Raw genomic sequence first — 26,863 nt, 5'->3', positions numbered from 1 at the left:
TTATATTTATTTGTTGTTGTTGTTTAGTCACTAAGTTGTGTCCGACTCTTGCAACCTCATGGACTGTAGCCCACCAGGCTCCTCTGTCCATGGGATTTCCCAGGCAAGAATACTGGAGTGGGTTCCCATTTCCTTCAGGGGATCTTCCCGACCCAGGGATCGAACCTGCGTCTCCTGCATTGGCGGGCAGATTCTTTACCACTGAGCCACCAGGGAAGCCCAAATTTATATTTATACTTAGATAATTTTGTACATATTTAAACTGTACATAAATGGTACATAAACTGTAAATGGTAAATAGAATGACTAATTTAATTTTTAATGTTGAGGACCAGTGGGGACAACGTTTTTTGTTGTTGCATTTAACCTTAGGAAGTGTAATATCAAAAGCCGGTGTTTTAATCACATAAATGTCCATCTTGTTTAACCCATTTTTAATAACCATCTAAAGATTTCTTTATTCATTTGACATAAGTCCTGTTTTAAAAAATTCCTACCTTCTTGGAAAAAGTATCTTTCCTTATAAGTTTATTTCCTGTTAACCATGATTATTCTAATCTTTTTCTTAGCATCTGTAAGACCCATTGAGGGATAGCACAGACCACAAATAAAACTTCCCAAACCAGTTTTTCTCTGTTTTAAATTAAAGAAATTCTTCAATATGATCAAAAGATGTAAGCATTTTAAACAGTCATTCCCTGAAAGTTTTAGCCACAGAGTGCAGTCTCTACACTGCTACTAGTTAGGTGGCCTTGGCCGTGTGACTGAACCACTCAGACCGCCCCCCACCCCGACCCCAGTCTTCCCGCTGTAAAGGACAGGAGTTGTTCTCTTGAGACTGAAGACCAAAGTTCTGTAGTTGATATGTTGTCATGTAAACCTTGACATCTTTTAAAAAATAGGCAGTCATTACTAATGGTCTAAAAAAATGAAGTGTTTGTGTTTCTCACAGGAGGAGCAAATACGACATCCTCATGGAGAAGCTTTCAACTCTGCTGAGTGCACGGAATAACCGGACTGAGACCCTGGGAAAGCTGAGGGAGGAACTGGTGAGCTGCCGGCTGTCCTCGTGCGGGCCTGAATGCGTCCATGCCCCAGTGGGCATCTTTGTCAAATGAAGGCTCCGTGCATTGCAGTCAAGAGCTCTGTTATGGACTTGACCACCCCCAGCCCCTCGTGAAACAAGCAGTGTTTTCCTTTGGTTTATATAGAATGAAAAAGGGCTCAGTCTTTCGTTTAAACCCCTCCTGCTCTTGGGTGGCCTTGGTTTTCCCCTGGGGTTTGTGCCAAGTCCAGCTATAAAAGTTCCTGTGGAGCGGTGAATCTGGGCATTAAGATTTACTTTCATAATCAGTTCATTTCATAATCAGGCTTGTAATTTTCTTCCCACTGGTATTGTAACCGTGTAACTCAGATTGGGACTTGAAGCTCAGCTTCTTGATATCTCCTTGTAGAAGGAATTCAGTGAGAGACAAAGTGATAGGTAAGAAGTGGATTTACTTAGAGAGGAGCACGCTCCACAGATAGAGTGTGGGCCATCCCCAAAGGCAGAGCAGCCCAGAAATGTGGTGTGGTTGGTTTTTATGGGCTGGGTAGTTTCATAGGCTAATGAGAGGGAGGATTATCCCAACTATTTCAGGGGAAGGGATGGGGATTTCCAGGAATTGGGTTTGGCCTTTGCTGTTAGCCTCAGAGCTGTCATGGCACCTGTGGGTGTGTCGTTTAGCTTGCTGATGTGTGACGATGGGCACGTGCTGAGGCTCGAGCTCTAGTGGAAGCCCACTCGTCCACCATCTTGGACTTAATTTGGTTTAATCAGTTTGTGTCGTGTCCCTGGGCTGTGTCATTCTTTTAAAGTTTGTGCCCTGCCCCCTTCCCTCCTGTTTCAGGTTTTGTTTTTTTTTTAAAGATTTGTTTGTGTGTGTGTTTCCTCTGTTTCTTGGCCAAGCTGGATCTCAGTTTCAGCTTGAGGGACCTTCAGTTGTGGCTTGCAAATTCTTAGCTGCACCACATTGAATCTAGTTCCTGACCAGGGTCCCCTGCATCGGGAGCTCAGTCTTAGTGGCTGGACCACCAGGGAAGTCCCCTGTTTCCAGTTTTATACTGAAAATAGCAGAGTGACTGTACTGAGAAGAGGTGAGACGACACAGGGAATAAAGCAGTTATGGGCGAACCTGCTTCATCTCTGGGCCCAGGAACCGAGGCGGTGACAAAGAGAGAGTGAGCGGAGAAAGCACCGGGGTTGGGGGGCTACTGCTTCCCGTCTGAAGTGAGCGCTCTTTGGTAGAAGTTCGGAAAGAGCCGACACTGAAAATGGGAAGAAAATAAGATTGCCCTGCAGGTGAAATGGTAGGACCTAAAGTCAAGGTTTGCGGGGTCATAGTATTTAGTCCCCAGAAGAGCCTGCAGTCTGATGACAGCCTCCAGGAAGGTCCTAGCTCCTCACCTGTGCTGCCCTGGGGAGGCCCTGCTCCCTGATCTCACTGTGCAGAGAGAAGGGAGACCTGTCTCCTCTATGGCTCAATTCATCACATGCCCATCTATTTGAAACAGAAGTTATGGGGCTTCCCTGATGGTCCAGTGGTTAGGACACCATGCTTTTACTTCCAAGGGCCTGGGTTCAATCCCTGCTTGGGGAACTAACATCCTATAAGCCACAGGATGAAGCCAAAAAATAAAAAAGCAGAGATTATGAATTGAGCTCGTGGGTCAGATCTGGCCTGCACATTGTTAAGAAGAACTTTGGCATAGTAGTAGGGTCTTTTAAGAAATGAGATTTTGCATCAAAATCTTAAGTTATCAGCTTCTCTTGAAATATCAGAGGCTCTGGCCAGCCTGGGCCTGTGGTCTCTCGTGACAGCAGTTATATGGAGCTGGCTGTTCGCTGGCCAGCGCCCATCCTGCCGGCCCCTCCACTCCCATCCCAGGTCCCTTACACCTCCTGTCAGCTCTCAGGCACCTGGGCAGTGCCTTTGTCTCTCTGTGAGCACTGCTGTTGAGGAGGAGGAAGTATTTCTCAGTATCTGAGTATCTGTCAAAAGTGGGGAATAACAGGTAAACTGACAAGGCCTCTTCCTGAGAGACCCTGGTCAGGAATAGGAGACTCCTGCACGTTCAGTGAAGAAATACCTGCCCACTGTGTTCTTTCTATTGTCTGTCCAGCCCATATGGACACTGGAGATTGATACCCTCTGCCCTACAGAGTCACTCGAGGGTGGAGAGAGGGGGTGGGTCCAGTCTTAGGTCAACACTGGGAAAGAGCTAAGTGACAGAATTTGACTGATAAAGGACATTGTTTATTCATTTATGTATTCATTCATTCAACAGATACTCTAATTTTTTTTTAATTTATTTATTTTTGGCTGTGCTGGGTCTTCGTGCTTTCTTTTCTCTAGTTATGGCAAGCAGGGGCTCCTCTCTAGTTGCTTCTCTTGTTTCAGCCAGCAGGCTCTAGCGGGTGGGCTCAGTCATTAGGGCTCAGGGGCTTAGTCGCTCCACAGCATATGGGATCTTCGCAGATCAGGGATCAAACCTGCATTGGCAGGCGGATTCTTTACCACTGACGCACCAGGGAAACCCTCAACAAATACTTCAGTGAGTGTCCACTTGGAGTCAAAACTATATTCCACAGCACAGTGACAAAAATTAATGAGGGTGACAGTCTCAGGCTGTCGCGGAGCCGTCTAATTGGAGAGACTGACATGACACACACTCAGGCCAGACTGTTCCTTGGAAGGATGCGTCTGAGCTCCGTGAAAGGAGAGCTGGGAGAAGCTTTGTAGAGTGAGTTCCAGCTGCGCTGGGCTTTGTAGATGAGATGAACCCCGAGGAGACATGGGGAGACCGGCTGGAGCAAAGGCGTGGGGCAGTGGGAGGTGCTGGGGGTTTCCGAGGTTGGCAGTGACCCAGGGGCAGCCAGGCAGCAGGGTGCCCCTCAGGAGTAGTAAGAGAGGCGGCGGGAAAGGAAAGTTTGGGCCAGATAAGGAAGGTCTCAAGTGCCAGGCTGAGGAGTTGGGTTTCAGCCTTAAGCCTGAGGAATTGCTGGTGGCAGTTTCTAAGTAGAGATGACGCAGAAGTACATGCGCACTCAGTCGTGTCTGACTCTTTGGGATTCCATGGACTGGAGCCAACCAGGCTCCTCTGTCCATGGGATTTTCCAAGCAAGAATACTAGAATGGATTGCCATTTCCTACTCTAGGGAATCTTCCTGACCCAGGGATCGAACCCAGGTCTCCTGCGTTGCAGGTGGATTCTTCACCCTCTGAGCCACCAAGAAGTCCAGAAGAAGAATGTTTAGGAAATAAGCTGGCGGGCAGAGGGGAGGTTGAAGGCCGGGTGTGGAGGTGGGTGTTGGGGCCTCAGGGTAGGGGGGTGACGTGGTGAGAGAGTGAAGCTGGGGTGTGAGTGTTGGGGGAGGGGGACAAAGGAGAAGGAATCTGTTGTCTGGCTTGAGTGACAGCCCCTCCCTAGGGTGGACAAGAGCTTGAGGGTGGGCTCCTGCTGGCAGGGACCCTGTGTGCTGACCATCCACCATGAGGACGGCCCTGCACATGTGAACGCTCAGCCCGTGTTTGTTGAATGAGGATATGACTGAGGTAGACAGTTCAAAAAGAGGAGTGAGTTTGCTCAAGGACGAGGCATATAACAGTTGTTGTTGTTATTTTTTTTTTTTTGCCTCACATGGGGCTTGTAGGATCTTAGTTCTCTGACCTGGGATCAAACCCTCACCCCCTGCCTACATTGGAAGCATGGAGTCTTAGCCATTGGATCACGGGAGAAGTCTCATGACAAATTTGATTGTAGGATTTATAGAGTATGGAGATCTTTGGGACTTTGACTTGGTAATAATGTCTAGTCAGTAGCTGGAAATAGGGGTCAGAGAAGGCTGAGCAGGATTTAGTAAATAATTAGCCTCCAGACGAGGTGGATGCTTTGAATGTGGATGCTGTCTTTCAGGGGAGTGGGAGGGAGGCTAACCTCTCTCCTTAGCTGGGCAGATTGTGCAAGTCCTCCATGGAAGCCCCCTGTAAGGGAAGGACTCCACCACCCTCCGTCCTGTGGGCAGGTCATGGGAGTCCTCCTTGGCAGCTCTCCTGTAGGGTGGTCCAGGGCTCAGGGCTATATGTAGAGAGCTGGGGTTTGATGGATGGGTGTCTTCAAGGACTTTCCATGGCGCTGGGGGCACAGCTAGATTTACGATAGGTGCCATTTACGTGCCAGGGGGCTGAATGTGCCGTCTGTGAGTTGTCTATATTTCTTTGATGACCATATGTTCTGCTGCCGAGCAGCCAGGCTCATCTGAGAGGTGATCGTGTGTACGCGGCCGCAGGAACCCTGGGCCACGTGCTCTCTCTCTCTCCCCCCAGAGTGTAAAAGGGAGCCTGGGAGACGCCACAGACCACTCTTAGCAGCGCCTCCTTTGGATCAGGTGATCGCCTCCCTCGCTGGTCTAGAGGTGGCAGAATCAAATGGCCAGTAGTGGCCTGGAGGGTGGTATGAACTATTTGAGGGAGTTCCCTGGTGGCCTGGAGGTTAGGAGTCAGCGCTTTCACTGCTGTGGCCCAGGTTCCGTTCCTGGCCAGGGGAACCTGAATTCCTGGAAGCCATGTGGTGCAGCCAAAAACAACAACAAATTCTTCTTGACATCAGTACGGATTCAAGAAATCTTCCACTTTCCCCTTAGCTATCATGAGAGAAAAGCAGCACAAAAAGGGTGATAAACAGGAGCTGACCTTCAGCCTCACCGTGTAAGGGGTCTGATGGCTGGGGAAGGCTGGGGCGTCCGGGCCAGGTGTGCGTGTCTTGAAGGGGCAGCTGGTCCTCACCTCCCGCCGGCTACTGTTGTGATGAACCACAAGCTAGGACTTGTTGCCACATCCTGTTTTCTGAGAGAAGCCAGAATCTGTTGTGGGTTTTTTTTCCTTTTTTTTTTTTTTAAACATGATATCTCTCACTTTTCAATGTTGGCAAGTAACTTTCTTTCTTCAAAAAAAGAAAAAAACGCATGTAGATGGAAACACATGGCCTGCACTGGTGGCGCTGTTTGGTAACCCTGACAGCTTTAGGAATAGATATGGTTATTTTGGTTTTTCCACTGGACCACAAGGGAGGTCCCTAAAGGTTTTTTCTTTTCTTTAACCTAAAAGTTTTTTAATTTAATTTTTTTTTCCCTCTTTCATTGCCTGTGGGAGTTGTGTGTATGTCTGTATATATCTATTAATAATTTAATAGTAGGGACTTCCCTGGTGGTCCAGTGGTTAAGACTCCACGCTTCCACTGCAGGGGCCGAGGATTTGATCCCTGGTCAGGGAACTAAGATCCTGCTACGTGGCATGGCCCCCCACCCCCAGAAATTAATAGTACACTTACTTGGTTAAAAAACCAAAACACTTATGAAAAAGTATACGGGAAATCGTCTAGTGCTGCCCCCAACTGCCTCGTTCTCACCCCTTTCAGGTGTATCCTTTCAGGATCTTTTCAGGCAAATCTCTCTCCCCCTTTCATCATCAAAAAGTAGCATGGTCTCTATGTTGCTCCAGACTCATTTTGTTCCCAGGACAAGGTGGCTGGGCGGTATTTCCTCATTAGTGCCCCCAGTGTTTCCTCATTCCAGATCATCAGTTAACTTGGTCCCCGCTTGTTCATTTACACGGGCCTCTGGTAGTTTCACACGGCGTGCTCGAACCTAACCGCTGCATTTACCTGTTGCAGGGACTGTGCGAGAGGACGTTCAAGCGCCTGTACCAGTACATGCTGAACGCGGGGCTGGCCAAGGTGGTGCCTCTTCCCTTAAAAGAGATCCACCCTGAACGTGGACCTTGCAAGACCAAGAAAGGTAAAGGCAGTCTCAGCTGTTCACTGGGCTGCTCGGCCGGCTTTCACTTCTCCCCTCTAAGCACCAGCCTGTCTTCTTACCACATTCTGCCCTGCAGTGGGATGACATCACGTTATTTATTCAATTCTTTATTGCTCAGTGCCTGTCTTAGGACCTTCTATATATAAAGCACTCAGGAAATGTTTGCTGAATGAAACCTGTGCTCATTCTCAGCAAACATGTCTATATGGATGTCCCTCCAACATCTCCCATTCCTGGTGTCCAGAAACCAAATTCCTCTTTTTCTTCTTATTTAAACCCTCTTATTCATTCTTCAGCCAGTATTTTTAAAGTACCTGATCTGTGTTGTATGAACGCATTTTCTAGCCCTGCAAAGTAGGTGTTATTATCACCATTTTAAAGGTAAGAAAAGTAAAGTTTAAGAGATGATGAGTAACATACATGAGGTTAAGCAATCAGAAAGTGGCACAGGTGCGATTTGAACCTTATAAGAAAGTTAAACTAAGGACAATGGACTATGGAACTTTAAAAACCTTTAGTCCTTTGCTTTTTCTCTATTCTTGATTTTTATCCCATGCACCCTCTGGATTAACGAAAATCATTTAAAAAGCTGAGGGTCATAGCTCTCAGTAAAAGATGACAGAAGGAATAGATGTGTTTATCTGTACTCTTCCCAGCTCCTCCCTAGCGATCATAGGAATGTGATAGCAAGGAGATTGTCAGCTTTTTTGTGCTCGGAGGCAGATGGATGAATGATAACTGGCCAAGCAGACTGGAAAGCTGAATGCCTGTGCGGGACAGTAGCCAAAAATGGAAACCTCAAACCTGAGATAAACCAGGGCCCTCTGAAAGCCCGTTTGGATGGAGCTAAGTCTGTCTGAAGAACCATTGCACCCCCCAGGTCCCCTCCCCTAGTTGGTATAGCAGGTAGCAAGCCGGTTCCCACAAAGACAGAGGTCTGGACTTTGTGGCTTAACAGTGCTTCCTCATTAGCACCTCCAGTGAATCCTCATTCCTTGGACATACCTCCAGAGAGGATGCACTGGGACTTCCTGGTGGTCCAGTGGTTAAGCATCCACCTGCCAACCCAGGTGACACATTGGGAAGATCCCACATGCTGAGGAGCAACTAAGCCCGTGCGCCACAGCTATTAAGCCCCTGAACCCTAGTGCCTGTGCGCCTCCACAAGAGAGGTCGCCGCAGTGAGAAGCCTGTGCACCACAACAAAGGAGCTCCTGCTTGCCGCAGCTGGAGAAAGCCCACAGGAAGCACTGAAGACCCATTGCAGCCATAAGTAAATACGTTTTTTAAAAGAGAGAAGAGGCACTGGAGGCTTTCGAGACTCTCAGACATGAGATGCAGCTGGAGACAGGGTACAGAGCTGATAACAGGCGATGTGTAATCTCCATACACTGTGAGGTAGGAGTTCTCACTGCATTCCCCCCGTGGCTCCTAGAAAACTGGCAGCCAAGCTTACACAGTCCTCGAGGCCAGCAGCTGGAGGATTCTTTTCTGTAGAAACTGACCAGTCCAAGAGAAAAAGTTCTCTAGATCCTGAAATTTAGGGGTTTCCTAGTACAGTAGCCAGCTCGTGCCTGCTCACCCTTCATGGAAGTCCACACACTGGCATTCTCTCCCCTTTCCTCCTCCCCAGCCTGCAAAACACTTTTAAAATATTTTAATACAGCATTTTAATGTTTCACCAAGCAGCTGAGAACACTTAACATGAATGTAAGAGACACAAATTAACCTAGGAAATAGAAGCAAAATGAGGAGCAGAGAAAAACAAAGGAGGAAGAGAAGATACTGCATCCAAGAAACCAGAGCAAGAGGCTATAAATAAAGGAGGGACATGCAGAAAATAAAAAAGAGTTCTTAGAAATAAATAGGACTACTGCAATACGGGAGACCTGGGTTCGATCCCTGGGTCAGGAAGATCCCCTGGAGGAGGGTATGGCAACCCACTCCAGTATTCTTGCTTGGACAGTCCCCATGAAGAGAGGAGCATGATGGGCTACAGTCAATGGGGTTGCAAAGAGCTGGACATGACTGAGTGACTAAGCAGAGCACATTGCAATGCAAGATTTAGTGGAAGGAAAGATACTGAGAGAAAGTCGAGAAAATCTCCCCAGGAAGAATAGGAACTCAAAAGGGATAGAAATAGGAGAGTTCAGTTGAAAATACGAAGCTGAGCCTAAAAGATCCAACCTCCACACAGTCGGGGCTTGAGTTGGGGGCGGAGGAAGGGAGTGTGTTCAGGAGAGTAGAAAGGAGGAGATGACAGCCAGGAAATGACAGACATGGAATTTTCCCCAGATCTGAAGGAGTCAAGTTCTAGATCAAAAGACCGAGCAGACATCTAGCATGGTGAACATGAAGAAACCCACACCAAGATCTGACAGACTGGGACTTCAGAAGCCTGGGGCTGAAGAGCCTCCAGAGAGGAGATATCCGACTTCCCCAGTAGTAGCAGAAGCTGGAGGCCTTGGTGCAGCATCATCCACTTTCTGAAAGGGATGGACTTTCACTTTGGACATCTTTATTCACCATTACCATCAATGAGGTGTGAGAACATTTTCATACAAGTGGATTGGAAACAATTCATCTCTCATCTTCCAAGTTCCCTTTTTGGAAGCTACAGGAGGATGTATGCCATCAAATGACAGACCAAACCAGGAGACAGGAAAGCATTGGGTCCAGAAAGAGCCAGGACAAGGGGAGCCCTGGGGAGATGATGAAGGGAAATCATTATAACAGACACTAGGAGGGCAGGAGTCCATACAAAGCATGAGGTGCCGAGTGCCTGTGGATGTGTGTCGGGAAAGTCGTGTGCTGGCGGTGATTCTGGGTGAGTATTAGTGCTCTGTACAGAGAAAACCAAGCAAATGGGAAAAAAGATACAAACACCAGTTAAGACTAAAAGGTGTATAGTTTTAAAACTTAGAGCATAGCAAGTAACCTAAGGAGACTGCTAACAGCTCTGGAGAATGTGTGCTGAATGAGGACAGACCAGAGCTGTGCCTGCAGGAGGAGGTGGTGTGCCTTTTGAGTGACTGAACTGCCAGTCGGAGGGAGCTGTGTCTCTTCCTTTACTTCCTCTTTCAGTTACTGGAATCACTGCCCACCCTGTCTGACTTCCTTGTGTCTGAAAGTCTTGTGAAGGAGATGGTAACACACTGATATGACCACACAACAGGTGTATAAAAACCAGGAGCCCCTGGAGATAGGGAAGCCCCCCTCGAGCAGACTTCAACTTATAAGTGTCTTTGGTGCTGAGTAGATGTGTGACTGGTTGAATGACTGGAATTCCTCAAGGGAAGGAGTGGGGAGCATCAGCCTTTGGTAGACAGGGAAGCAGGAAGTTTCCCTGGCTCCTGAGCAGGCAAGAAAAGGCTCTGGGAACTGAGAGGTGTGCTAGGGATTTCCACCTAGCGTTTGACTTGGAAATAGGATTATCTGAATGCTGAAAATAGCGTGACCTGTGGCTCTAATAAGCACTTTTATTTCTGACCTATTGAAAGAAAGTCACTTTGGTAGCTCAAATGGTGAAGAATCTGCCTGCAGTGCGGGAGACCTGGGTTCAATCCCTGGGTTGGGAAGATCCCCTGGAGTGGGCGTGGCAACCCACTGTAGTATTCTTGCCTGGAGAAGTCCATGGACAGAGGAACCTGGTGGGCTACAGACCATGGGGTCACAAAGAGTCAGACACAGCTGAGCGACTAACACACACGTTCAAAGAAAGGCATTAAATATAAGCAGATGAATCTAAGAAAAAAATAGCTTTAAATATATATGTGAATACATACATACATATATATATATATATATTTGTTTATTTTGCTGGATTTCTCCATGGTTTGAGGTCCCTGTGTTACAGGAAAGAGAATGGGGTATGACAGGATGGTTACATCCCAGATCACATCCACGTCCCTGGGACAGTCACCAATATGCGTTCTTGGCTTCACCATGGGAAAGGATTCAAGCATGAGCCATAATAAAGTGAAAAAAGGTTTATTCAGGGAGGAATCACTCCACAGACAGAGTGTGGGCCCTCTTGGAAGGCAAGAGAAGCACCAGGGTGTGGGTTGGTCAGTTTTTATAGGGGCGAGTAGTTACATAGGCTAATGAATGGGTGGAGTGTTCTGCTATTTGGGGGAAGAAGTGGGGATTTCCAGGATTTGCGCCATGGTCCCCTTTTTGACCTTTGTGGTCATGGCTCCTCTGGGTATGTCATTTAGTGTGCTGATATATTATACTGAGGCGGAAGATCTAGTGGAAGACGACCTTGCACCTGGTTGATTCTAATCATTTTATGTCACGTCTATGGGCTGTGTCATTCTCTTAGAAGTTGCATCTGCCCCCTTCATGGTCTCACCTAGAAATTCAAACTTGCCCCTTGAAACTAACAGATACCTGAGTGGACTTTGATGTAAGACAGCCTGGGTTGGAATTCTCGTCCTGTCACTTCCTACTGGAATTTCCTTTGAGTTTTGACCGCTCTCTGCCTCAGTTTCCTCATCAGGATTATCTGGAATAATACTAGAGCTTCTTTCCAGAGTGTTGTGGGACTTACGGAGACAGTGTACCCAGAGCAAGGCCTTTAGGCCACCCCTGGCAGTGTATTTTGTTGGCGTCATGGAGTTTCTTTTAACTGTAGTTGTTGGCATTTAAAAATCAGAAATTTGACCTACAAAGTCAGACTTTCCACTCCTCTCTAAAAATAAAACCAGGCAACACTGAACTGTATTTCTTTAGTAGCAGTTAGCGAGGCAGGGAGGTGCCACCCCCTGTCGAGAGGACTCAGCTTCCCCATTTGCCAAGCGCGCACTGTTTGCTGCTATGTAACCCACAGCGGCTTCACTCTGGTATGTCATCTGCCTGAAGCTTCAAGGTGTGTTCACGTCCCAAGATGAGTGACCCGCATTTCCCGAGGCCCAACGCCAGGAGGAAGGGCGAGCACGGCTCACAGCGCCGACTGGTACTAAGGATGGCAGTGGTAAGGTTAGGAGGGCAAATACCTAAGCTGAGGAGATGACAGCATTTGTAGATTGTCATGCACACACTCAGTGAGCCCATTCTGGCCATTCAGGAGGCTCATCTCATGCCCATATGTGATGCCAATACCTTGGCTCTCTGTACACTGATGCTGAACAGAAATATGGGGAAACAGAGTTGTGGAGAAGGAAAGTAGCTTTATTTCTTTGTCAGGCAAAGAAGAACACAGTAGGCTGACTTCTCAAGAACTGTACCCCCTTCCCTGGGGAACAGGGAGAGCTCTTGTGGGCAAGGCTTGTGGTCGGGGGTTGGTGATACGGATCAAGGCAGTGAAGGAGTTGCATTCTTCTGATGGACTGATGCTGAGGTAAGTGGCACAATGGTAAAGAATCCGCCTGCCAACGCAGGAGACACAAGAGCTGCAGGTTCAGTCACTGGGTCAGGAAGATCCCCTGGAGAAGGAAATGGCAAACCACTCCAGTATTCTCACCTGGAAACTTCCATGGGCAGAGGAGCCTGGCGGGTGACAGTGCATGAGGTTGCAGAGTTGGACGTGACTGAGCACACAAGTAGGGGTCATCATCAGCACCCTTCAGGTCCAGCAGGTCTGGGTCTCCATGCTTGTGGGCAGCCTGCCATCCTGTTAAGCACTCCCACCTGCAGGGGGTTTGAAGACATTGTTGTATCTGTTGATGAGGAAACAGAACCTCGCCCCAAGGCCGCTCTTAACTCTTTGTTTCTCCCTGGTCTTTGTTTCATCTCCTGCTTGGATAAGCCCGTTGGAACTCAAGGAATGTCTTGGAGGCTGAATGAAGGATGTTTCCTGTAATCAGAGAAATGGGGGACACAGAAAGGCTTTGTGTCCAGGAGCCCCGCAGGGCCCTGCTTGGTATCTTGTTACCACCTCTCAGCTGTGCGAGTTCTTGGACAGACTTCCCCTCCCTTCTCCTGTTATTTATCTGTGTGACTTTTTTCTCAACTAAGTCATGAGCTCCTTGAGGGTGGTGGCTCCACACCTCACATAATTTCTGTCCTTAATGCCTGTGCTGTGCTTGGTCGCTCCGTCGTGTCTTGACTCTTGCCCGCCAGGCTCCTCCGTCTGTGGGGATTCTCCAGGCAAGAATACTGGAGTGGGTTGCCGTGCCCTCCTCCAGGGGATCTTCTCAACTCAGGGATCAAACCCAGGTCTCCCACACTGCAGGCAGATTCTTTACTGTCTGGGCCGCCAGGGAAGCCAATGCCTGTGCATTGTCTGCTGGGAGCAGGGTAGAAAGTGAAAATGTTAGTCCTGTAGTTCTGGCTGACTCTTTGCAACTCCATGGACCCTAACCTGCCAGACTCCTCTGTCCATAAAATTCTCCAGACAAGAATACTGGAGTGGGTAGTCATTTTCCTCTCCAGGGGATCTTCCCAACTTAGGGATCGAAGTCAGGTCTCCTGCATTGCAGGCAGATTCTTTACCATCTGAGCCACCAGAGAAGCAGAGCAGGTACTAAGTCAATGTTTAGGGAATTTAATTTAATTTAGGTGTCCCTTCAGTGACTTTCCTAATGCAAGAGATAAGGGATAACTGCACAGTTTTCGTCTTTTCCTGGCTTGAAGTATGTCCTCCCAGTTTGCAAAATTAACATAAAATCTTTCCTCCCAGCTGTTATGGAATAAGCAAGACTTAAATAATAAATAAAGATGATGTATTGCTTCATGTAAATTTACAGGTGTGCCTGGATATATACGAGTTGTTTCTAAAAGCCCATAAACAAAGAGTTCGGATTTTGGCATATTTCAAATGCATTACAGAAAGCCGCTGTGACCTGTTTTGCAAAAGCAAGAAAACCTCGGTAATGGAAACATTCACCCTGAACTGATCTGTTTTGCAAATTTGGATTATTCTCTCCAAGTGTTTAGCAGTCATTCTGTGTTTATTAAATTGTGCCGAGAACAGAAGGGAGGAGAAATAGAAGTTAACTTTGTAATCCTCGGAAAAGGGTCACAGTCGGAAGCAGTTAACAGAAGTTGGGTTCCCTGGGGCTGAATGACTGAGGCAGGCATTTAGCGGGTTTCCAGGTTCAGTGGCAAGGTGAGTCCAACTGTGAAGAAGTGTTTTAGCATCTTTAGCTCCCTGTTTATGATGGGGGCTCTTCCCTAAGCTGTCGCCCAACAACTCTTCAAAAATAGAAAAACAAGTTCAGCATGATTGCAGAACAGGATCGATATACAAAAATCAGCTCTATTTTTATACCCTTGTAATGAACAATCCGAAAGTGAAATATAAGAAAGCAATTCTTTTGCAGTAGCGTCAAAAAGAATAAGACAGGAATAATAAATGCAAAACACATACTTTACAAGTATAAAAGATGGTTGACAGAAATCTAAGATGTAAGTAAATGGGGAAATATCCCCTATTCCTATGTCAGAAGACTTAACCTTGCTAAGATGCCCCTATTTCCCAAACTGATCTTCAGATTCCACACAATTCCTATCAGAATCCCAGCTGATGTCTTTGTAGAAACAGAAGTGTGTGTGTGCATGCTCAGTTGCTCAGTCGTGTGCAACTCTTTGCATCCCTATCAACTATAGCCCGCCAGGCTCCTCTGTCCATGGGATTTTCCAGGCAAGAATACTGGAATGGGTTGCCATGCCCTCCTCCAGGGGTTCTTTGGGACCCAGGGGTCAAACGTGCATCTCCTGCATAGGCAGGCGGGTTCTTTACCACCCTCCCCACCTGGGAAGTGTCACCTAGAAACTGGTAAGCTAATTCTAAAATTCATATGGAATTGAAGGGTACCCAGAAAGCTAAAACAATCCTGGAAAAGAAGAATCCAATAGGAGGTCTCATACATTCTGATTTCAAAACTTACCACAGAGCAGCAGTAATCCAGACAGCATGGTACTTATTGACACAAAGATAGACCTAGAGATTGATGGGATAGAACTGAGAGTGAGAAATAAACCCACATGGGGAATTCCCTGGCCGTCCAGTGGTTAATACTCCGTGCTTCCACTGCAGGGAGCACAGGTTCGATCCCTGATGAGGGATCTAAGATCCCACATGTCATGCAGTGCAGCCAGAAAAATAAACACACTTCTGTGGTCAACTGACTTTCAGCCAGAGTGCCAAGACCACTCAGTAGAGGAAGAAGCCAATCACCAAAGGCCGTTACTGTGTGATTCCTTTTAGGGGAGAATCCAGAATAGGGAATCTAGAAGTAGGTAATGAGTGCTGAAGGCTGCAGTGGGGTCTCAGGGGGGTGGTAGCTAAAGGATGGGATGAAAGTGTTCTAGAGTTGGCTCGTGACGGGTGCGTATACCTGTGAAATACACTAAAAAAATTGACTTGAACCTAATTGCTGGACATGAATAGAGACACAGAGAACAGACCTTTGGACACAGCAGGGGCAGGAGAAGGTGGGACAAATTGAGAGAGTAGCATTGAAATATATACATTACCATATGTAAAATTGGAGAAGGAAATGGCAACCCACTCCAGTATTCTGGCCTAGAGAATCCTATGGACAGAGGAGCCTGGTGGGCTGCTGTCCACATGGTCGCATAGAGTCGGACACGACTGAAGCGACTTAGCATGCATGCGTGCGTATGTAAAATAGATAGCTAGTGGGAAGTTGCTGTGTAACACCGGGAGCTCAACCTGGGGCTTTGTGACAACCCAGAGGGGTGGGATGGGGTGGGAGGTGGGAGGAAGGTTCAGGAGGGCGGGAACATGTATACCAGGGACTGATTCGTGTTGATGTACATCGGAAACCAGTAGGACATTGTAAAGCAATCATCCTCCAATTAAAAGTAAATAAATTTTTAAAAGCCCCTCTACAAAAAAAAAAAAAACATTGACTTGCATAGTTTGAACGGGTATATTGTGTGGCATATGAATTATGTCTCAAGAAAGCTGTTAAAATAACAATAAAAAATAAAAGCCACATCCAACAAACACTTGACAATGTATAGCAAACTAAATTATGGTCATTAAAATGGCAAAAGAGGACATTTTAAAAGTTACAGTAGGATTAAAGTATACCAGCTAAGAAAAAAGAGAAATGAGCCGTACCAAGAAGGATTAAAATGCAATAAAATAAATGTAAAGGTTTTAAAGAGCTTTGGAACCAGAAAACTGGAATTAAAAAGAATGGAGATCAGAAACAGAGGGGATAGAAGGCAAGCATAAACATGAAAAGAATAGAAGATTGTCAGGAAAATTTAAAGCCTAGACAGTGAATCATACTAGAGGGAAAAACAGTTTAGTTAAAAATAGTGATTTCTTTAAGTTAAAAGTGACAAGATTGATTAAAGGGCACTAGCTAAACTATGAAGAGTATTTACATCATTAGTAATTAAGACAAAAGAAACAGACCTTCCAATATGGCACAAAAAAAAAAAAAACAAAAAAAACTATTATACAGGACTTAAAAGAGTAGAGAAAGGCGTAGAATCCTGTGACTTAAATTCTGGGCCTTGGATGACTTCACCCAGGGGTGGAGGCGGTTCTCCCGAGGGGGCACCCGTAGGGGGAACCAGTATTTTTCTCCATCTCCTCTGTCCCCCCAGGAGGGAACAGGGGCTCAAACCTGCTGGCCTCTCCACTGACCCCCATGAGCAGAAAGATGGGCCTGCCTGGGCCGTGCCGTGGAAGGAGCGGGCTGGCGGCAGATGGGGGGCTGGGGCAGGATCCCGGAGAATCAGACGGGGACAGACAGCAGTAGACTTGGCAAGGAGGTTGATGTGGTCTTTGCAGAACTTTCCATGGTGTAGCCCACGGATGACTTTGAGGTTTGGGGGATGAGATGGGAAGGCTCCCCGTGCTTGGGAGAGCCCCGAGGCCAGTGCTGGGGCTTGTAAGCATGGGGGCTGGCCTGCAGGTGAGCAGCCTGGCCACGGAGGGGCCCGAGCGGGCTGAGAAGTGACTGAGTGGCTTCACCGCGCGGTGAGGTTTCATTCTTGAACTGTGCCCGGTTCAGAGCCCTCAGAAAAGGCCCACTGTGGCCTTCCTGCTCAGCACCGTGGTTTTTACCCAGGCCTTTCCATCTGTCAGTCATGTTCAAAGAGCTTTGGGGACCTAAGCCATCCATCCAGAGGTTGAGGAGGTGGTCCTCACACCAGGCACTGAGTGATGCCTGAACCTCCAGACCGAGGCCGTTTGCGCGGGTTCCCAAGCCGGCGTGAGCGCCCTGTGTGCTGTTGTCAGGACCCCACAGCGACCCAGAGAGACCGACGCTGACGACTTGTCTTAGGACGTGACAAAGGGGGAGGAAAGGGCTGGGGGAGAGCCTGCACTTTGTTAGCCATTTTGTGGTCAGTTGTGGGGTGGGGGTGGAAGACCCATGGAGAGAATGTGCCGGGCTCAGAGCCAAGTGTCAGTTCTTTGATCCTTTTATCGCCCCATCTTCTCAGTGCGGCTCATTCTCCTCATTTCACTGATAAGAAACTGAAGCACAGATTGCCTGCCTGGGGTCATAGAGCTGGGATGTGCTGGGGCGGGGAGTGGGGTGGAGTGGGCGGGGACCACAGCAAGTGCGGCTCTTAGCCGGCTCTTAGCCGTCAGGTCCCTCTGCCCGCCTCCCCCTCCCTGAGAGGAAGTGGAAGGGGGCGAGGGAGGGGCTGAGCCGCAGGTGAAGCCTCTATGAGCTTCTATGAGTCTCCTCCATGGCAGGAGACTCATCCCTCAGGCCTTCTTCCCTCCAGGCCGCCCTCCACTTCTGGGGTAACCAGGATGCCTGCAGTGTGAAAAAGTGAAAGTGTTAGGTGCTCAGTCTCCTCTGCCTCTTTGTGATCCCATGGACTGTCGCCCACCAGGCTCCTCTGTGCATGGAATTCTCCAGGCAAGAACACTGGAGAGGGTAGCCATGCCCTCCTCCAGGGGATCTTCCCGCAGAGTGAAACAAATCTCTCCTTGGCTTAGCAACCTTTGGAATCTCATCATTCTCACCCTCATTCCTGCCTCCCCCCACCTCAGCCCCTTCCCAAACAGTCCTCTCCCACCTCCACACCTTTACTGGTGCCCCTCCTCCTGCCTGGAAAGCCTGCCCTGTTCTGCAAAGATCATTCTTCTGTATCCTTTACTATCCCACCCACGTGGCCCCTCCTCTCTCTCTCCCCCTGTGTAGCCCCGTCCTGCACCTTTTCTCGTCTGCCGGCTCTGTGTGTTCTGGAAGCAGAGCCCTGAGCACTTCGTAGCCAGTTCCTCTGTAGTTATCCAGCCAGATAGCGTGCCCTGAGCACTTACGCACATTCTCCCCCTTAGTCCTCACCCCAGGGTAGTGTAGACGAGGAGCCTGAGGCCCAGAGAGGACCACTGCTGGTCCACAGTAGAACCAGAGTACACACCCAGGCCTTGAGAAGCCGCAACACCCTGTGCTGGGCTCCTTGGCCTCTTTGTCTCTCAGACATGCCCTTTGCAGGGGCAGGAACCCTGTCTCATCCCTCTTTATGTGTCGTGGGCCCATTACAGAATAAATGCTGTGAAATCAAATTGAAAGGCCCCAGGCAGCCTCCTGACATTTTCCGCCCGAGTGACATGGTCTGACACTTGGCCCCTGAGCTGTGCTTTTCAGAGGTTGTGATGCGTATTGATGAGACAGTTGCAAGCACTACTCACTGAGCACTCTGTGAGGAAGATACTGTCTTGTCCCCATTTCAAAGCTGAGCAGCCCAAGGCCCAGGGCTTTGTGCTGATCCAGCCTGTAAGTGCCAGAGGCAGGTTCTGACCCGACACACTGACTCCAGAGCGCGTGCTTCTCACCCTGGGTTGTGGGCTGCAGCCCCTCCTCTGTCCTTCTGGGTGCTGCCCCCAATTCTGTCCTTCCATCTCTGGTCAGGCTTCTCTGCTGGGCTTCCCTGATGGCTCAGATGGTAAAGAATCTGCCTGTAACGCAGGAGACCTGAGTTCGATCCCTGGGTTGGGAAGATCCCCTGGAGAAGGGAATGGCAACCCACTCCAGTATTCTTGCCTGGAGAGTTCCATGGACAGAGGAGCCTGGTGGGCTACACAGTCCATGGGGTCACAGAGAGTCAGACACAAGTGAGCAACTAATACTTTCCCTCTGCAGGTACCCAGGGCATGCCCCTCTCCTCAGGATGTCCCATGGGCTTGCTGTGATTTCAGTTTCCCAGGCTATCTGAATAACTCCCCGTCACTGACCAGCCCAGCTCCATTCAGGGAGGGAGGTTGGTGGGGTGATGGGGGTAGCACTCTGAATTTATATAACATCTGCCCGACTTACCAGGAGGACGTCGCTTTGTCTGTGACCCTGTAAGAGGAAGTCTGTCCTGGGCTCCTCTGTTGGCTTTTGGTCCTTACCGAGTTGATCACAGTCAAGGATACTGCTCTGCTAAGGGGCCGGATGAGAACGTGAGACACATAGCTACTGGTTCCACGCCATAGCCACTCTGAGTTTTCCTTTCCAAGGAACAGTGCTTTCTGATAGAAATGTGAAATTTGCACCCCTCCAGGTGGCCAGGCGTGTAAGGAAGGCCACTTGCTGGGTCCAGGGCCCCTTAGATCCCTCAAGCCCTCTGAGCTTCAGTTGCCTTTTTTCCTTCAGACGGTGACAATAACTTGCAGAAGCCAGGAGACAATTAAGTAAAATAGTCTCCGAAAGGACCTAGCACAGTGCCCAGCTCATCCGGGGTGCTCAGTAAAGATTCTGTCCTTCCCTTCTTTCTTTCTGGGTCTTCAGAATGTGTAAATTAAGGCTCTTTTCCTGCTAAGTTGGTGCCCATCCTGAGTCGTTGACTCAGTGCTGACTTTCATACACACCACAAAAGTTTTTGTGTGTCTGAAATGCCTAGAACTCTGTGTATTTGAAAGCATATGCAGTGAGCTGGCCGATTCTCTTGCCTTTTGTTCCTGGAAAGAATGCCCTGCACCCAGGGGTCAGGGGTTATCATCAACAGGCTCGTGCCTCCAGGGTGGTTGCAGGAAATCTCCCTGGCAGCTCACACGGAATGAGAGGCCACGTTCATCAGCATAGACATGCTGACTGGTCTCACTCTGGTCCCTGCAGCTTTGCCGTTAGCTGACTTGTGCTCTAGAACAGTCTCCCTAAAAAATGGCAAGCAGGAGCGGAAGGGATTTTAATAATCAAAATCAAGATTCTCTGAGTCATGAAAAACTCTAGAACCTCAGGAAATGGGTTAATTTATGTAACACTCAGCACACAGTGCCTGGCCCATGGCAAGAGCCGGGCATTAGTGTTAAGTGATGGCTCCGTGCCAGCTCCATGCCAAGTCGACTAGTGTTAAGTGATGGCTCCGTGCCAGCTCCATGCCAAGTCGACATCGTTCCAACGTACAGACATCTCAGGTCAAGCTAACACCAGTGTGTGAGGCAGAGAGCATGGTCACCTCATTTTACTAAGTGGGGAGCAGACAGCTACAGCAGGTCACCTGCCCAGAGCTGCAGAGCTGAGGTTGAAACCACGTGTGCCCAACCCAGGAGTGCATTCATCCCCCCACCTCCCTCTGAGCATCATTTATTCCTGGCTGTCAGCAGGGGAGGCAGCTGTGCTGGCGGGAGAAGGCTCTGGGGGCCGATGCCCGTGAGCCCAGTTACTGCCTTGGCGTGAGGAGCAGAAGGCTGACGGCGGAGAGCGTTGTCTTTCGGTGCCTCAGAGTCCACAAGTGTACTTGCAGCTTCTCTTCTTCCACTTCCACTTACTCTGAGGGCTGTTCTGTGTATCTTTTCTTGGCTAATTAAGCCCTTAAGGAAGTTATAAAAGTGTGGAAGAAATAACGCTGGGCTCTTGCCTGAGAACATGTCCATCTGCCTGCCCTAGGCGCTGCATCAAGCCCCCTCTCACGTGGGCGGCTCTGGCTCCCGGTCACACAGGTATCTTTGAATTAGGGGCCGTATGTGGTCAGAGCTTTAGGGCCTGGGCTCCGAGGCTGAAGTGCCCGATAAATTCCATTTCCTCACCTCCTGAGGGCGGGGATTTGGGCCAGTGCCTTAGCTCCTCGTGTTCTCAAGTGTGAAATGGGAATGGTAGCCCATCTCCTAAGGCCATGATGAGGACTAGCCCACAGGAGGGCTTAGACTAGCCTCAGGGACTGGCAGGTGTCTGAGGAGTGGCTTGTCATTTAGTGTCTCAGTCGTGCCCGACTCCTTGTGACCTCCTGGACTGTAGCCCACCAGGCTCCTCTGTCCACGGGGTTTACCAGGCAAGAATACCCAAGTGGGTTGTCATTTCCTTTTCCAGGGGATCTTCCTGATCCAGGGATCAAACCTGTGTCTCCTTCATTGGCAGGGAGATTCTTTACTGCCCAGCCACCAGGGAAGCCATGGTGGTGTGGGTATTGGCTTAAAAAGGAGAAGATGTGTTTCATCCTTGCAGCGATACCGTGCACGCGTGCCTGCTTTGTTCCAGACATTATTCTGGAGTGGGGTGGTAGGTGGTGGGGTGGACCGATGGGAGAAAACAGGCACGTTTCCTGTAGTCATTGGGGCTTGTCTGAAGCAGAGGCTGCTGCTTATTTAATAGGCCGTACATGGCATCTCATTATTCCTTTCATTTGCATTTCCTTGTTTTCTAGTTATATATATTTTTTAAAAAGCAACTTTGTGGAGCCAGTTTTCAGGACTCGTGCTCCCAGGTGTGCAGTTTTCCATGTTCGGAACTGGGCGCCACGTGTGGCCTTTCCTCGGGGGCTCTGGCTCTGCCGAAGCCGCGCCGGTATGTCACTGTGGAACCGCGTGTCTGTGTCCCCAGGGACCGACATCATGGTGCGCTGCCTCCGACTGCTGAAGGAGTTCAAGCGGAAGGTGGACGACGACGATGACGACGAGGACGTCATCTCCAAGGGCGTGCCCCCGGTGGACATCGTGTTTGAGCGAGACATGCTCACGCAAACCTACGAGCTCAGTAGGTCCCGTTCTCACGCCTGCTTTGGGTCCCGAGCTTTGGGTCGAGACGTGTTTCGGTCTCACGTCAAATGAGGGAGGGCCCTGCTGTGGAGCGTGTCTTCCATCAGGGAGCAAAGTCGTTTCCCTCGACTTTGGGGTCAGATTTGAGTCTGAAGCCTTGCTCCGCCCCTTGTATGCCGGCTGTAGACTTTAGCAAGGTCTCTGAGCCTCAGTTACTTCATCTGTAAAATGGGGCCATTATCCCCCCTGGCACATAGGACGACTGGATGCGTAGGATTAAAACATCTGGTGTACACAGGGACCACGGAAACGATTAACTATTACTATAGTTATTCAAAGATTTGAGAGTCACCTTCCAGCTTCTAAAATTGGCCTGGGATCACTCATTGCAGGCTGGGGATTATAGTGATGAAGGTGGGGAACAAGCACGTCTCCACCCCTCCCCTCCTTCCCCTGACTCTCCTAACATCTGTGTAAGGCAGCTGTGACCCGGTGCCGTAGGTGCTGTGGCCGCAGGTCCCCTGTAGGGGAGCGTGTCTAGAGTAGCAGGTGAGGGGCCGCAGGAGGTGTGGTTCCATCAGCAGATAGGAGGCCACCGGGCGAATCAGCACAGCCTATAGGGAGGGCTTCTTTAACACCGCTCAGACACAATTTGGGGATAAAACTGTCCCTTTCATCCCTGGTTGTAGCAAGTTGGTAGTTCAACATAGGAGCACATGCTGATCACTTCCTTGCATTCTGCTGTTTAAATTTTTATCCATGGACAATAAATATAGCAAAACTGCCTTGATTCAGATTGGCTTTGCCTAGCGGCCTCATGTGTGACCCATCAGGGAATGAAAGGGAAATTCTTTCTGAACAGTGCAGAGTTTTCCCCCAAAATCTGCTCTATAGTTGCTGTATTTTACTGGAGGGACTCCTGCCCACCCCCAACCCCACCTCACAGGCGCCTCCCAATCTCTGAGTATATTTGAAACAGCTCTTTAGAGGCAGATCCAGTAATAGCCCAGCATGTAGCAGAGCAGGGGCTGACATACTAGACAGAGCAAATAATTGCACAGTTGTCCACTGATCATTTATTATAGGGCCAAATAGGGTTATTTTCTTCCCAAGCCCCTGCTGTCCGGCAGCTGTTACAGGGTAATACAGTAAACTGTGTCCATGGTGCCTCTGAGTCTACCGAGAAAGACAGGAAAATGAAAAAGTTCTGCATTAAAATTACTTCCATGCTTTTTTTAAAAAGGCTCAGTTTAATCTAGCTGAGAAAGTTCATTCATATGAAAGCACTTACTTCCCACTGCAAGAGAAAAACGGCGTCCCTGGAACTCAGTGTATCAGGCCTCGATCACTTGACATTTACACCTTTGACATGGAGGAGGCAGACAGGGAGCGCTTAGAAATGAGCCATGAGTCAGAATGTTCCGAGCCTTGGGGGCAGAGGTAGAGGGGAGGCAGGGTGTCTTATTCTGTTTGTCGGTTTCCCTGTGTTGAAATGTCTGTGCCTAGGAAAGGTGGGTGGGAGCTGACCCGACTTGTGCAGAGGGGCTCCGTGGTGGAGGCTGGGGGTCAAGTGGATTGTTTCTCACAGTCGAGCGCCGAGGCACGAAAGGCATTTCCCAGGCTGAAATCCGAGTGGCTATGAATGTGGGAAAGCTGGAAGCCAGAATGCTGTGCCGTCTCCTTCAGAGATTCAAAGTTGTCAAGGTAACAGCATGAGTCATCCCACGTGGTTCATTGTCTTTGGGTGCGTGCGCGGAGTGATTCTAAAGGGCTGTCTCGGATGGTCAGGAGCCCAGGTCTCCATCAAGGGGGCACGTGGCTGCCGGGGGAGGGGGCCAAATGCAGCCCACCTGCTGTGGATTTTGTTGGTTTTCAACTTCTGAAAACTGACCGAGTCATCAGCATTGAAAAGTCAGTGGGAGATTCTGCAGTCTGGGGAGCAGGCACCCCCCCGCCCCCATTCCCCTGTGGGGAGTCAGCTGAGGCTGGCGCCTCCAAGTGCCCCTTGAAATAAAGCAGGTACCCCCAGACCTCAGTCCCTGCCCCACCCTCCTTCTTGTTTGTGTCCCTGGCCTGGGTCCTGGGGGCACCGAGTTGGCTCACTGAGTCTGGGATTCCCTTTCGGGACCAGACCTGCTGTCTCAGCCCTTTATGCCTCACTCCTTTGTTGCCAACTTTTTGGCCATTTGCTGGACGGCAGTGTTAACAGTTGAGCTAATGATTGCAGAGTGCTTAGCCCTGTCCTTGGCGTGTGGTTGGTACATGGAAGGTGTTACCCTTTCTACCATTACGGGCAGAAAGCCCCTTCCCCCTATTCTAGAAGACGAAAGGGAGTAGGTCAGCTTCACTCCCAATCACCACGGCAGTGGCTCAACAGAGCTGGAGACCCCCAGGCTCTGACTCTGCATCTTGACAACAGTTAGAATCTGTTCACTTCTGCTTACTGTTTCCCGTGGGCCTAGGGCATCCCCGGCCCAGGAGTTTGGAAGGCCAGGTCAGAGCACTGCCCAGCAAGGGGCTCAGGGTCTCCTAGAGCAGACAGTCAGGATTGCTTCCTGTGGAGCAGAAGCTGAGGGTTGGTAGACAGGAGGGAGCATCTTGAGGAGCTGAGCCGGGGTGCAGGCAAGAGATGGAGGAGGCGCGGGGAAAGGCAGGAATCATAAGCCAACAGACACTGCAGGGCCCCCTACCCTCCCAACCCTGGTCACCTGAAGGCCTGGGTGGCCCCATGTCCTCTGCGGTGTCTTAGACACATTGTGTCCCCCGCCCAGGGCTTCATGGAGGATGAAGGGCGGCAGCGGACCACCAAGTACATCTCCTGCGTGTTTGCGGAGGAGAGTGACCTGAGCCGGCAGTACGAGAGGGAGAAGGCGCGCAATGAGCTGCTGACCACCGTGAGCCTGGCCTCGGTGCAGGAGGAGTCCCTGCTGCCTGAGGGGGAGGACGCTTTCCTCTCCGAGTTGGACAGTGATGAGGAGGGCGGCGGCGGCGGCAGCAGAAAGAGAAAAGGCAGGAGAACTCCACGGGACTCGAGGTCCTTCTCGAACGGCGGTCTCAGGACCCAGCCTCACCACTCCACCCCGAACAAGGGTAGGGGCACTCGGGGCGGGGGTGGGAGGGGTACGCATTCTCAGTCTGGCTCTGGGGCCGTTCAGTCCAGCGGACGCCCAAGGGTGGCCTGGGTGCTGGGCCAGCAAGGGATGTTGGTATCACACGCATCACTTAATCTTACGCTCAGAAGAGCCTCGTGTGGTCTGTCTCCAGGCTGCCGTCAAGTCTCTTCCCCTTCACCCATGTTTTGTTATATTTTAACTATTAAAGGGATGGAATTCTCTAAACTTCCTCTATCCATTTCCCTCCAACAATCTATGTAATTCCTCAAGATTTTAGTTAAATTATGGGAGCCGTTTCTTAGACACGTGGATGCTGGTGCTGATGACAGAATTGCAAATCAGGCATGGGGCAGTTACACTGGGAGGGGTAGCTTGCTGGCCGACCACCCTCGTCTTAAACTGACCACGTGGGCTCCTTTGGCCTGGGCAGCTCTGGCCTGGCAGCTGAGCAGGAGCGGCCCTTCTCACATTCCCTCTGTTGCGGTCATGGTCATCCCACCGACGCCTGTCCTCCGCCGCAGGGGGCTGGAAGGTCATCAACCTCCACCCGTTGAAGAAGCAGCCGTCCTTCTCCCCGGGAGCCGCCGAAGAGCGAGCTTCTCGGGGCGCCTTTGGTGGGGACAACCTGGACACCAGCGGCTCCTCAGAGCTCGGCATGTCCTTGGGCCCCCACTGCGTGGACAGTCACAGTGGCGACATTGCCGTGATTGAAGAGGTCAGGCTTGAAAACTCCAAGGTGAGTCCCACTGGGAGGCTGCTTCCTCCAGGAAAGAGCGTGTGGCAGGTGGGCATCAGCTTTCTCTTTTCTGTGCTTACGAATCACAACAACAACAAAATCAGTAATAGTAGAAGGGCCACGTGCTCAGGCCTGGGGGGTGGGCAGGGGCAGGGCTCCGTGGGGAGGAATGCAGCACTTGTTTACCTGCCACATGGCCTGCCTTGACCAGAAATCACCTGTTATGTGCACAACTTTGGCATTTGTCACAACATACTCCGGAGGAGCCTGGTGGGCTGCAGTCCATGGGGTTGCTAGAGTTGGACACGACTGAGCGACTTCACTTTCACTTTTCACTTTCATGCATTGGAGAAGGAAATGGCAACCCACTCCAGTGTTCTTGCCTGGAGAATCCCAAGGACAGGGGAGCCTGGTGGGCTGCCGTCTATGGGGTCTCATAGAATCGGACACAACTGAAGCAACTTAGCAGCAGCAGCAGCACTCTTTTTATTTAAATTTATATTGAAGCGAAAATGTGTATGGCTACTTTTTTTCCCCCTTTAATATTTACTTGGCTCCACCGGGTCTTAGTTGTGTCCTGCGGGATCTTTGGTTGTGGCGTGTGGGCTTCAGCGTGACCTCAGGAGTTACAGTGCTCTGGCTTAGTTGCTCCACAGCATGTGGGATCTTGGTTCCCCAACCAGGGATTGAACCTGAGTCCCCTCCATAGCAAGGCAGATTCTTAACCTCTGGACCACAGGGGAAGTCCCTGTATGGCTACTTTAAATCAATGGTTTTCACTCTGGCCCTATTTTGCCTCCCAGGGAATATTTGGCAGTGTCTTAACGCAGGAGATGACACAGGTTCAATGCCTGGGCCGGGAAGATCCCCTGGAGAAGGAGGTGGCAACCCACTCCAGTATTCTTGTCTGGGAAATCCCATGGACTGAGAAGCCTGATGGGCTGCAGTCCATGGGAACGCAGAGCGTCGGAAATGACCGAGCGCGCACATAGAGACGTGGTCAGCTGTCCCCCAGTGCGGGGAGGGCTGCCGGCGTCCTGTGGGCAGAGGCCAGGGAGGCTGCGAAATGTCCTAGACTCTGCGGGACAGCCCGCAGCGGAGTTATCCGGCCCAGAGCGTCAGCAACGCTGGGGTTGAAAAACCCCGCTTTAGATGAAAAGCCAGTATAATTTGCCCTAAAAAGAAAGTGATCATAAAATAGGTCTGATAAAAACAAAGCTTGTTTAGTTCTTTTTGGTCAGATCCTGTTGTATCCACCAGTACATTCTCCTCTATGTCATTAGAGGAATGAAAAGGCAGTTGACGCAGGAGAGCCC

The 26,863-nt window shown here is 49.8% G+C and overlaps 1 protein-coding gene and 1 long non-coding RNA gene across 4 annotated transcripts in view; one reads left to right on the top strand and one right to left on the bottom strand.

Annotated features, from left to right (window-relative positions):
- Window positions 1-26,863, top strand: part of GTF3C1 (general transcription factor IIIC subunit 1) — a 78,683-nt gene that overhangs the window by 11,882 nt on the left and 39,938 nt on the right. For both annotated transcript variants that reach the window (XM_055562307.1, XM_055562306.1), the window contains exons 5-10: window positions 953-1,049; window positions 6,712-6,835; window positions 21,544-21,696; window positions 23,287-23,402; window positions 24,470-24,788; window positions 25,333-25,547. In XM_055562307.1, the coding sequence (XP_055418282.1) occupies window positions 953-1,049; window positions 6,712-6,835; window positions 21,544-21,696; window positions 23,287-23,402; window positions 24,470-24,788; window positions 25,333-25,547 (1,024 nt within the window). The remainder of the gene's footprint in view (window positions 1-952; window positions 1,050-6,711; window positions 6,836-21,543; window positions 21,697-23,286; window positions 23,403-24,469; window positions 24,789-25,332; window positions 25,548-26,863) is intronic.
- On the bottom strand, window positions 12,101-19,173 carry LOC129637964 (uncharacterized). 2 transcript variants are annotated; one of them, XR_008707648.1, is made up of 4 exons: window positions 15,278-15,437; window positions 14,689-14,741; window positions 12,321-12,487; window positions 12,101-12,225 (listed from the first exon to the last, which is right to left on the bottom strand). It is a non-coding gene; the product is annotated as an uncharacterized LOC129637964 (long non-coding RNA). The 2 variants fall into 2 exon arrangements; XR_008707649.1 differs by lacking the exons at window positions 14,689-14,741; window positions 15,278-15,437 and adding an exon at window positions 19,060-19,173.

Source organism: Bubalus kerabau, chromosome 23 (genome assembly GCF_029407905.1).
Source record: "Bubalus kerabau isolate K-KA32 ecotype Philippines breed swamp buffalo chromosome 23, PCC_UOA_SB_1v2, whole genome shotgun sequence".
NCBI classification, from domain to species: Eukaryota; Metazoa; Chordata; class Mammalia; order Artiodactyla; family Bovidae; genus Bubalus; species Bubalus kerabau.
This window is presented reverse-complemented; position numbering and strand designations above follow the sequence as displayed.